Consider the following 12517-nt stretch of genomic DNA (forward strand, 5'->3'; position numbering starts at 1 on the left):
AGAATGATCTCTGTTTGTCTCCAAGGCAAACCATTCAATATCACAGTAATCCAAGACTATGCCCCAACCAGTAATGCTGAAGAAACTGAAGTTGAACAGTTCTATGAAGACCTACAAGACCTTTTAGAACTAGCACCCAAAAAAGATGTCCTTTTCATTATAGGGGACTGGAATGCAAAAGTAGGAAGTCAAGAAACACCTGGAGTAACAGACAAATTTGGCCTTGGAGTACAGCATGAAGCCAGGCAAAGGCTAATAGAGTTTTGCCAAGAGAACACACCGGTCATAGCAAACACCCTCTTCCAACAACACAAGGAAGACTCTACACATGGACATCACCAGATGGTCAACATCGAAATCAGACAGATTATATTCTTTGCAGCCAAAGATGGAGAAGCTCTATACAGTCAGCAAAAACAAGACTGGGAGCTGACTGTGGCTCAGATCATGAACTCCTTATTGCCAAATTCAGACTTAAATTAAGAAAGTGGGGAAAATCACTAGACCATTCAGGTATAACCTAAATCAAATCCCTATGATTATACAGTAGAAGTGAGAAATAGATTTAAGGGACTAGATCTGATAGATAGAGTGCCTGATGAACTATGGACAAAGATTCGTGACATTGTAGGAGACAGGGATCAAGACCATCCCCATAGAAAAGAAATGCAAAAAAGCAAAATGGTTGTCTGGGGAGATCTTACAAATAGCTGTGAAACGAAGAGAAGTGAAAAGGAAAGGAGAAAAGGAAAGATATAAGCATCTGAATGCAGAGTTCCAAAGAATAGCAAGGAGAGATAAGAAAGCCTTCCTCAGTGATCAATGCAAAGAAATAGAGGAAAACAACAGAATGGGAAAGATATAGTAAGTTCTAAAATTATCTACTGACAGTAGTTTCATTTTATGTAGTTTCCATATACACAAATATCAGTTATCACAATTTAGTTATATAATACCAGATAATGTGATTCAAATTTCAATTAGCAAAAAGTATTAATTGTAACTGCAGAAAGTATAAACTCCATGAATAGTCCTTCCATATCACCATATAAATCACCATATAAATAACCAATGAGGATCATGATAAAGTGACCAATTACATCTCTTCTTTCAAATTGTCATTGATTGGTCCCCGTGTACCTGTTATTCTGTTCACACAGAGACAGAAAAATGTGCAGCTGCATTGTCTCATCTCCCACTGACATATTATCCACATGACATTTTACAGAAATGGATAATCATAGGAAGGGATCCTCTAGGAAAGATGAAAGTGCAGCAAAGAAATAAAATATTATAATGCTGGAGGTGAAATTTGAATGAAAGGTAAATAGAATTATAGATGAAATAATTGAGTACAGGAATGCTGCTGCTGCTGCCATTTTAGACACTCTGTATTTGCAGCCAGAGGAACTTAGTGAAAATGAAATTATCAGCAAAAGTATAAAAGTGGTTGTGACAAAAAGGATAAAGATGTCCCAGAGGAAATGATGCCAAGAAAAAATTCATATTAAAAGAACTCTCAGAGATGTTTCATAACATTGAAAGTGTAAAATACCATAACGTGTTGGAAGATGATCAAACTTGGAAAGGAATATTACAATCCACAATGGCATAGAAAAATTGCTTGCTTTGTAATATAAGTCATATGATGCAAAAAAAAAAAAAGGCAAGAACTGTTAAAACTATGCTTGTAAATTTTTTAACAAAGAAATTAAACACTTTAATTCTCTGTAATGTTTTGAATTATAATGAGCTAAATTTTACGGTTTTTTCATTTCATTTCACATATACTTCTAAAAATAAAAGGTTTTAATGTTGTGACAAAAATATCATGTAACAATTGTAATTTTCACCATTGATTATTTAGCTTGCTTTGTACAGTTTTAGGATACATGGTCATTTTGTGTTTCCATGCTACAAAGTGAGAATTGCTGGAAGATTTAATAATGGTCTCAAAATGTAAATAAATCAATGCATAGATCAACAACTGGCAAAAATAAAAGCGAAACAGGCAAGTTTAAGATTATGGTAAGAAAGTCTAACACATGTATCTCAGTAACTGGTGGAAAGAATATCAAGGAAAATATACAATATGGGAAATTTTAACAACATGATGGATGAACTTGATCTATGTTAAAAATACAGAATGCTATATCCAACTATTTCAGACTACATATTTCTTTGAAAGTACATGCAATATTTGTCAATATTAACCATATTGTTGTTTAGTCAGTAAATTGTATCCAACTCTTTTGTTACCCCATATACTGTAACCTGCCAGGCTCCTCTATCCATGGGATTTTCCAGGCAAGAATGCTGGAGAGGGTTACCATTTCCTTCTCTGGGAATCTTCCCAAACCTGGGATCGAACCTGCATCTCCTATTTGGCAGGTGGATTCTTTACCACTGAGCCACCAGGGAAGCCCAATTAACCATATGTTTTTCCGTAATTCAAAGGTCAACAAATTAAAAAGGCTTGATATCATACCAAATATAATCTTTGAGCACAGAAGACTCTAGCTATAAATCAAAAACAAAAAATAAATAATTTCCAAAAAATGTTTGGACATTCATCAGCATACTTATATATAACTCAGAGATCACAAAAGTAGTCAAATAAAAATTAGAAAATAAGTTTGAACTGAATGATAATACAAATAAGACGTGAAATGTAACATGTTGCAAAAGTCACATTCAGAAGGAAACTTGTCACCTTAATGTTTATATTTTAAAAAGAAAGAAGCTAAAAAATTAATGATCTAAGCATCATCTCAAGAGCAAATTAAATGTAAACATAAAAAGAGGCAATAATGAAAATAAGAGTACACATGTATGCTACTTTCATTATTTCCTTCCTTTTATGTTTACACATGTATATTTATGCATATATATATAAGCATACATATATACACACATGTATAATCTATGGTTCTATAAAAACATGAATAAAAGATTCATATAACTGTTAAGTCTTTAGCAATACTAAGCAAAAAAATAAAAGAGAGAAGACAAAAATTAGCAATAGAATAACTAAAAAAAGTCCTAGGGAGTATAGAAATAGACCAAATAGAGCATTATGAAAAACTTAATGCCAATAAATTCAAAATTTTAGGAAAAAAATGGACAAATTATTTGAAAAAAAAAAAAAAACTTTTTCCAAAGTTAACCTAAGAAGAACTAGAAAGCCCCAATTCTGTAATATTTAGTTTAAGATTTTAACATATATTTAAATATTTTCCTCAAAGAAAATACCAGACTCAGATAGCTTTACTGATGAAGTCCATGAAAATTTAACACCAACCTTTCACAAAATATTTCAGAAAACTGGGGAATAAAGGAAACTTACTCTAGGAGTCAAACCTGGCCTTCATCATAAAACTGACAAGAGAGTAAAATTTTTCTTTTTAATGTAGGGACCAAGCTCTAGTGAATATAAATGAAAAAACACTTAATATATTCACAAAAAGGATCCAAAACTATTGGCAAAGGATTATACATTGCCTTCAAGTTGTTATTTTGGTGGCTCAGATGATAAAGAATCTGCTTGCAATGCAGGAGACCCAGGTTTGATCCCCGGGTCAGGAAGATCCCTAGAGAAGAAAGCGGCTATCCACTCCAGTATTCTTGCCTGGAGAATTCCATGGACAGAAGAGCCTGGTGGGCTACAGTCCATGGGGTCACAAAGAGTCAGACACGACTGAGCGACTAACACTTTCACTTTCAATGGTGGTTCTAGTTCTAGGGGGAAAAAAACCTTGATCCCTACCTCACACAATGTATAAAAATTCCAGAGGATTGTAGATCTGTATATAGAAGGTGAAACAATAACATTTCTAGAAGATAACATAGGAAAGTATGTCTTTGTGGTAAGCAAAGACTTCTTAATACAGTACACAATTAGCACTAACCATAAAGAAAAAGAAAAAGAAACTGGATTGTGGTAAAATTTAGAACTCTTCATCAAATATACCATTAAGAGTAAAAAAAAAAAGTAAGCCATGGAATGCTGGAAAATATTAAATAATATACAACTGAAATATGATTTATATATTCCAAAAATTGTAATGAAATCATATAAATTAAGAAGAAAATGACAGTCCAATAGAAAATTGAGCAAAAGACTTGAATAAACCCTTCAGAAAAAAAGAGGGAGAAAGGATATATCAATACAAATGGCCGATATACATATAAACGTTACAGTTTCATTAGTCAAAATGTAAATGTAAATTGAAACCATAGGGAGGTACATTTACATACTTAATGGTTAAAATTAAGACTTAAAATACCAAGTAATCAGTAAAAATATAAAGCAATTGCCTCACAAGCCTCTGTTGGGAGTATAAACTAGTATAACCAAGTAGAACACCATTTGTTATTATCTACTAAAGCTGATCATCTGCCTAATTACTATCTAGCCGTTCCAAATATACCCAACTATCTGTACACATTCACCAAAAGAAATGTACAGAAGTGTTTATAGCAGAACTATTTGTAATATATAATAGAGAAAAATTAGAAATAAACAAAAGGTTCATTACTATGATTAATTAAAGTATGGCCCATTGATGCACTAGAAATCTGCACCACAGTGGACATGAACACTACTGCTAAGTATAGCAGCCTGAATGAATCCCAGAAATAGAATGCTGAGTAAGAAAGAATCAGACACAAATACTACAGACTGTCAAATTTTTCACGTAAAATACAAACAGGCAAAACTAATCTTTGGTGATAAAAGGAAAAATAGTAGATACTTCTGTAGTATAATGAGAGGGAGAATGACAAAGCCTTTTGGGGGTGAGGTTAATTTTCTGTTTTTTGATCTCTGTGGTGGTTGGAGAGGATGTTTACTTTGTAAAAATTTATCAATCATTTCTGATTTTTGTACTTTTCTATATGTGTATTACACTTTGAAAGAGTGCTTATAAAGAAAAGCCCAACATTCAAAAAGAAATGAAAATAAATTCAAAACATAAAAGCTTTTAGATGACAAAAGGAAATTTCCTGACATTCCAATGTATCATTTATACACACACACACACACACACACACACACACACACACACATGCACAATCTATCCAGTTTTCACAAAATAACAATAACATTTGGGTCACTTACTTTGAGCCAAACCTCATCCTCTCTCTTCAGGCTACCTTTTGGCTGCTTACTCCCTTCAGCTTGAGATCTGTTTCCACTGGTGACACAGGGAAACCAGCCAATTAGGGGTCGGTGCTCTGGTAAATCTGGACGGTATGATGTGCAAACCTGAAATGCAATTTCAACCAAAAATTAAACATGAAGGGTGAGAGATAAGTAAAGATAATGAAACTCCCAGCTCAAAACCAATGTTTTCCTCTTTCTGAATGCCTCATGATGACATTATTGGCAGAAAACTTTTCTCAAGGTAGAATGTCTCAGTGCTCTCTCTTAGCCTCAATATCCAACTTCTCTCAGAGGAAGAACACATGTGACAACTTACAGCCCATTGGTGGTCCAGGGACCTTGCTCAACGAACTCTCCTGGCATGTTTCAGACAACTGCTCCTAGGATTAGTTAGGGAAATCTGTCCAAGATGATGATTCTGTCCTTACCAGGAAGGATCTACTGGCCCAGGAGTGAGACAAGCGACTCAAGGAAACACTAAGTTGGGAAAAGGAACCAGAAAAGGGAAATTCCAGAAAATTTTTCCCACTTCACTTGGGGAAGACAGACAAGCTAGACTAAAAGCTGCTTTAGAGAGCTGTTATGAACTTAAAATCACCTAACTTTCCTAACTTCCTACCATTGGGCATCAGAATTCTTGAGAAAGATGCCTTCAGAATTAGCTAAAGGAGCGAGACAGGCATGGCTAATTGTCTGTCCATATCCATACCTCCCTCTTTCTTATTAACAAACTTTAATCTTGTTCAAGGTGACAGTCTATCCAGCTATAAATGCTCATCTCCTCAGGGTCCCTGACAACTAAGGCTGGTGAAGTGACCTGGATCTGAACAATGGGATGTTGGTAGATGCCTATATTCCTGGAACAGCTCCCATCTTCACACTAAAAACAGACTCAGCTCACATGCATTTATTTCCCTTTGACCTTCCCCCTTATTCCTGCTTGAAATAATGACTTCATACCTGGAGGGCAGTAGTCATCTCATGAGCTTGAGGAAGAAAACTGCAAGTCAAGTGTGGAAAGAGCTGAAATCTCAGAGACACTTGGGTCCTTGATGAGTTCCTTGACCTGGACTACCAGCCTTGGCTAGTCCCTCAGTCCCCTGGGCTCTCCTCAAGACCAAAAACCAATGATTTGCCTCTGGCCTAAAATACCTAGAAAGCTGTTAACAAATCTTACTTCTGTCAAAAATGACTGTATTACTTATTGCTATAAAGCATGGAAGAGTATATTTGGCAATGGAAACATCTAGAATAGCATTCAAAAACCAAAGCCCTTAATCTTTGGGTTTCCTTGATGGCTCAGACAGCAAAGAATCCACCTGCAATGCAGGAGAACCACGTTCTATCCCTGGGTTGGGAAGATCCCCTGGAGGAGGGAATGGCAACCCACTCCAGTGTTCTTGCCTGGAGAATCCCATGGACAGAGGAGCCCAGTGGGCTATAGTCCATGGTGTCGCAAAGGGTCAGATACAACTGAACAATTAACATTTTCACTTTTTTTCACTTAATCTTCTTTTAGGTACTTATAATTCACAGAAGTCAGTCCTCAAAGTTCTCAGAAGATCTTCTATTTACTTAGGTAGAAATTCATGGAAAATCGTGTGCCTATGGATTTGATTTTAGTACTAATTCTAGAAAGTCTTTAATAATAATAATTTTAAGATCAAATTATATTTTAATCTTTAATATATATTTTAAATTTCATTTGATCCTTGCAATAAACCTTGAGTTAAATGCAAAAGATTTACATATGAGAAAATTGGGGCCCAGAGAAGTTAAGTGACTTGCCAAATGTCACTTAGTAATAATCATAATGATACTGATAGGTCCAACAGTGTCATCCAAGTATTCTGACTTTACTGCTCGTTTATCTTCTTTCAAGATAAATTCTTCCAAATTCAAAGCCCAAGTGTAATTTCTGACATGTGTATTATAAGGCTAATTTTGAGATGCTTTTGTGTACCTTTCAGTCAGTTATTGCATAGTCAAAGGTTCCTAGATGAAAACGAGTGAAGGTAAGTGGGGTGAGGGTTGGGGATGAGATTTAATTGATAGCCTAGAAGCTTTTCATTTAACATTATTTTATTCTGAGTTTGTTAACTAAATTTGGTGTCAAAGTTAGGAGAAAAAAATGTAAGCTCAAGGTTAGTATCTGGGGGAATCACTTAACAATTTTATTTACCCTTGACTAGTCTTAACTTACCATAGAATGAGGTGCTCCAGTTACCAAGGAAACAGGACATTTCTTCTTGTCTTCATGAGAAGAAAAAGCTTGGGTAGCCCACTGATCCAGGTATCCTTTGGGAGTATAGAGGCCACAGTCTACAATGCTGGTTTCCTTCTCAAAAGGCTCACATATTCCATCTCCCTCATGTATATAGCACAGGCTTGGTTCCCCTGTCAAGAAACATTGTTTGACATTTGAAAAGGTATTTTTATATGTGTCCAGTAAAAATAATTACATTTTTATTCCAGCTGCTAAAGAGAACCCTGTAATTACTAACCAGTCTAATGCCCATCTCAAGCATATAGATCACAATAAACTGTGGAGAATTCTGAGAGAGATGGGAATACCAGACCACCTGACCTGCCTCTTGAGAAATCTATATGCAGGTCAGGAAGCAACAGTTAGAACTGGACATGGAACAACAGACTGCTTCCAAATAGGAAAAGGAGTACATCAAGGCTGTATATTGTCACTCTGCTTATTTAACTTCTATGCAGAGTACATCATGAGAAATGCTGGACTGGAAGAAACACAAGCTGGAATCAAGATTGCTGGGAGAATTATCAATAACCTCAGATATGCAGATGACACCACCCTTATGGCAGAAAGTAAAGAAGAACTCAAAAGCCTCTTGATGAAAGTGAAAGAGGACAGTGAAAAAGTTGGCTTAAAGCTCAACATTCAGAAAACGAAGATCATGGCATCCAGTCCCATCACTTCATGGGAAATAGATAGGGAAACAGTGGAAACAGTGTCCGACTTTATTTTTGGGGGCTCCAAAATCACTGCAGATGGTGACTGCAGCCATGAAATTAAAGACGCTTACTCCTTGGAAGAAAAGTTATGACCAACCGAGATAACATATTCAACAGCAGAGACATTACTTTGCTGACTAAGGTCTATCTAGTCAAGGCTATGGTTTTTCCAGTAGTCATGTATGGATGTGAGAGTTGGACTGTGAAGAAGGCTGAGCGCCGAAGAATTGATGCTTTTGAACTGTGGTATTTGAGAAGACTCTTGAGTCCCTTGGACTGCAAGGAGATCCAACCAGTCCATTCTGAAAGAGATCAGCCCTGGGATTATTTTGGAAGGATTGATGCTAAAGCTGAAACTCCAATACTTTAGCCACCTCATGCGAAGAGTTAACTCATTGGAAAAGACTCTGATGCTGGGAGGGATTAGGGGCAGGAGGAGAAGGGGACAACAGAGGATGAGACGGCTGGATGGCATCACTGACTCGATGGACTTGAGTCTGAGTGAACTCCGGGAGTTGGTGATGGACAGGGAGGCCTGGCGTGCTGTGGTTCATGGGATCGCAAAGGGTCGGACATGACTGAGCGACTGAACTGGACTGAACTAAACTGAACTGAAAGAAGGATACTTCATGATTATAAGTGACTTGTCAAAGTTCCCTTGATGCAGAAGCAATACTGCTTGGCTTTGAACCAGGCTTACAGAAAGCAGGTTCAGGGGCTTTCTCTTACTCCACAATACCTCAACGAAGGCAGAGAGACTGTCTTCAAGAGCAAATGTGTGAGTAATGAATATATGAGAAGAATCACTGGGCCTGTAAAGCAAGCTGTAATTCCTTGGACAAGGTCCTTACTTGCTTGTAGGACTTCACTTCTACTAAGTGGATAGTCTGTACTAACCTTAGATATGTAAACTGCGTGGGTGCTCAGCCACTTCAGTCATGTCCAACTCTTGGGGACCCCCTGGACTGTAGCCTGCTCTGTCCATGTAGGCTCCTCTGTCTATGGGATTCTCCAGGTAGGGATATGGAGTGGGTTGCCATGCCCTCCTCCAGGGGATCGTCATGGCCCAGGAATCAAACCCATGTCTCCTGTGTCTCCTGCCTTGCAGGCAGATTCTTTGCCCCTGAGCCACTTGATATGTAACTTAGCTTTCTTCAAATGTAAAAAACTGAGATGCAGTTATAAAGCCATTTATTTATTATTATTGCCCTGTCTACCCCTATTAGTAACACTATTCTAATTCTTCATTTCTACCTAAAATAATGGGACATGAAAATAAGATCAAGATTTAAAATAGATCATCCCATAGGTACATGGGCTTTCCAGGTGGCATTAGTGGTAAAGAACCCACCTGCCAATGCAGGAGATATAAAAGGCACCAATATGATCCCTGGGTTGGGAAGATCCCCTGGAGAAGGACATGGCAACCCACTCCAGCATTCTTCCCCAGAGAATCCCATGGACAAAGGAGCATGGCAGGCTAGAGTACATATGGTCACAAAGAGTCAGACACAACTAAAGCAACTGCATAGGTACACACTCAGTAACATCACTAAAATTAACTGTTACTATTCCATTCTTTTAATTTTAAATTCTTTACAGAAATACCACAGGACTGTTTCAGTAACTTTTCTGCTGTTCATTGACATGTAGTTATTTTCCTTAATAATTTCTTCAAGTCAAAGACCCTTCTCTAGTAAATCTATCTCTACTTGCCAGGAGTATGCTCCTGTTCCAAGGACTTGGTTCTGAGCCTATTTTGGGTTTTCATTAACTCTTGTATTCCATTAAATACAAGGCCTTTCTAAGTTACTCCCCAAAGCCAATATACGTGTATTTGGAATGACTTTTCCATGATTGTTCCATATATATATATGGAACACATATACACACATCTACATATATATGCAGGTATAGTTTATATATACACATACATATATGCATATATGTAGAGTTTTATATGTATGTTTGAGCATATTTTGAATATACACATATGCACATATGAATGTGTTTGTTTTATAATATATATTTTATGACATATTTTTATAATATACATATGCATACATGTCTTGTTTTTCTATATAATCCAGTGACAGTCTCTCCTTGCTTCTTTTTTTTTTTAATTTTTATTTTTACTTTATTTTACTTTACAACGCTGTATTGGTTTTGCCATACATTGACATGAATCCGCCACGGGTGTACATGAGTTCCCAATCCTGAACCCCCCTCCCACCTCCCACCCCATATCATCTCTCTGGATCATCCCCGTGCACCAGCCCCAAGCATCCTGCATCCTGTATCAAACATAGACTGGTGATTCGTTTCTTACATGATAGTATACATGTTTCAATGCCATTCTCCCAAATCATCCCATCTCTACTTTTTTTTTACCATCAACTTAGAAACTTTGCTTCTGTTTCTTCAAATCAATGCAAAAACAGCAGACCACTTTTATAACACATTTCACAATGGTTCCTTCAAACTTAGTCTCTTGAGAAATGATGGAACAGAGCTATACGCTTAGCATATGCTATGAGCTTTAGAGCTATATGCTATAGAACTAAATACTATGAGCATATTACTAACTGAAATAAATATCTAGCTGTGGAACAGACCATTTTAACTTTGCCATGAAAGTGAAAGTGAAAGTGAAGTCACTCAGTCGTGTCTGACTCTTTGAGACCCCATGGACTGTAGCCTACCAGGCTCCTCTGTCCATGGGATTTTCCAGGCAATAGTCCTGGAGTGGCTTGCCATTTCCTTCTCCAGGGGATCTTACCAACCCAGGGATCGAACCCGGGTCTCCCGCATTGTAGACAGACGCTTTACCGTCTCTTCCTGGAGTTGGAGGGTAAAAGAATATGAACCAAATTTAATGGAATTAAATGTGATGGAAACAAAGTAAGGTCCACTTTTAAGACAGATGAGATGAACTGCAGTGGCAAAGGCTGTGTGTGTGTTTGTGTGTGTGTGTGTGTGTGTGTGTGTGTGTGTGTGTATGTGTGCATGTATCATGAGCCCATTATGTGAAAAAGGAATGATGCAAACAGAGATGGCATTAACAAACACTTGTGTACAGAAGAGGGGAGGTAGTTGGTTCAGTGTATTTTACACAGCCAGACCACATCTGGAGTATTGAATTCCTTTCTGGGCATTGACCACAGGAAGCATGCCAAGTTAGGGTAAATAGGAAAGGGCCTGGAAACCTAATCACATGAGGGGATGTTTGGACTGGAAAGGAGAATAATGGGGAGGCATTTCAAATATCTGAATGGTAGTCAAATAAAACAGGGAAAAAAATGTATCCTCTGTAGTTTCATAGCAAGGAAAAAGCACTTGATTAAGAATTAGGAAAGCTGAGTTCCAATGCTGGCTTTGTAGACACCTCATTATATGCCCATGGACAAGTCACTAAAATGCTCTGAACATCAGTTTCCAAACCAGAAAGGGGGAGAAGAATTCTATAATAGATAAAGCCACTTTTAAACAGAATGGTCTTTCAAGGTGCAATCTTTATTGCTAGATGCATGTAGGAAAAGCTCGAGAACTGATATAGCAATTTCTATAAGGGAAAGAGGCTGGACATATGAAGGGATCAGGGTCTCTATTAGACTTGTGTACAGAGGGCACTGAACATATTTTGTTATACGGATAGATGTAAGACCACTAAGATTTTATAATTTTATTATTCTGCTCAGGAAAGCAGGAGCATTTGTGTGTTCTTTGTAGTATTTAATACCTTAATAAACTATACATAATTATAATCATATCCAACTTGTCTTGAAATTTAGAAGCATTAAAATATTGTTAAATGTACTGCTTTAAAAAATAACTTTGCTGAGTAAATATGTTCCACAGAATTACTTCAATGTATGCATATAGGAGAGCTTCCCTGATGGCTCAGATGGTAAAGAATCCACCTGCAATGCGGGAGACCCAGATTCGATACCTGGGTCAGGAAGATCCCCTGGAAAAGGGAAAGGCTACCCACTCCAGTGTTCTTGCCTGGAGAGTTGCATGGACAGAGGAGCCTGGCAGACCCATGGGGTCACAAAGAGTTGGACCTGACTGAGCAACTAAGCGTGCATGCTCATAGGAATGAAAAAATAATCTACAAAGCAGCATGTTGATGGCTTTAATCAAAATCAGGGAAAGTGTTCTGGAGGGCCTTCCTGTGTGGCAAGAGTCTAGAGTCAATGGCACCTAGCAATAACACTGATAATAACATTACCAGTGATATTCCAGGATTAAGAAATTCTATGTGTCACTCTTCATAATCTTATCTACTAAACACAGACATCAAGAGATATCTTGTACTCTCTTTGGCTTAAAACATGTCCCACCATAATTTTTATGTTGAATCTGTGATTG

The 12517-nt window shown here is 37.2% G+C and overlaps 1 protein-coding gene across 1 annotated transcript in view; it reads right to left on the reverse strand.

Moving 5' to 3' along the window:
- The window catches only part of PAPPA2 (pappalysin 2), a 303795-nt gene that overhangs the window by 129720 nt on the left and 161558 nt on the right, over window positions 1-12517 (reverse strand). Inside the window, exons 10-11 of the mRNA XM_040263919.1 lie at window positions 7368-7561; window positions 5120-5266 (exon numbers count right to left, since the gene is read on the reverse strand). Of these exons, the coding sequence (XP_040119853.1) occupies window positions 5120-5266; window positions 7368-7561 (341 nt within the window). The remainder of the gene's footprint in view (window positions 1-5119; window positions 5267-7367; window positions 7562-12517) is intronic.

This window comes from Oryx dammah, unplaced genomic scaffold, assembly GCF_014754425.2.
Source record: "Oryx dammah isolate SB20612 unplaced genomic scaffold, SCBI_Odam_1.1 HiC_scaffold_21, whole genome shotgun sequence".
Taxonomy (NCBI): Eukaryota; Metazoa; Chordata; class Mammalia; order Artiodactyla; family Bovidae; genus Oryx; species Oryx dammah.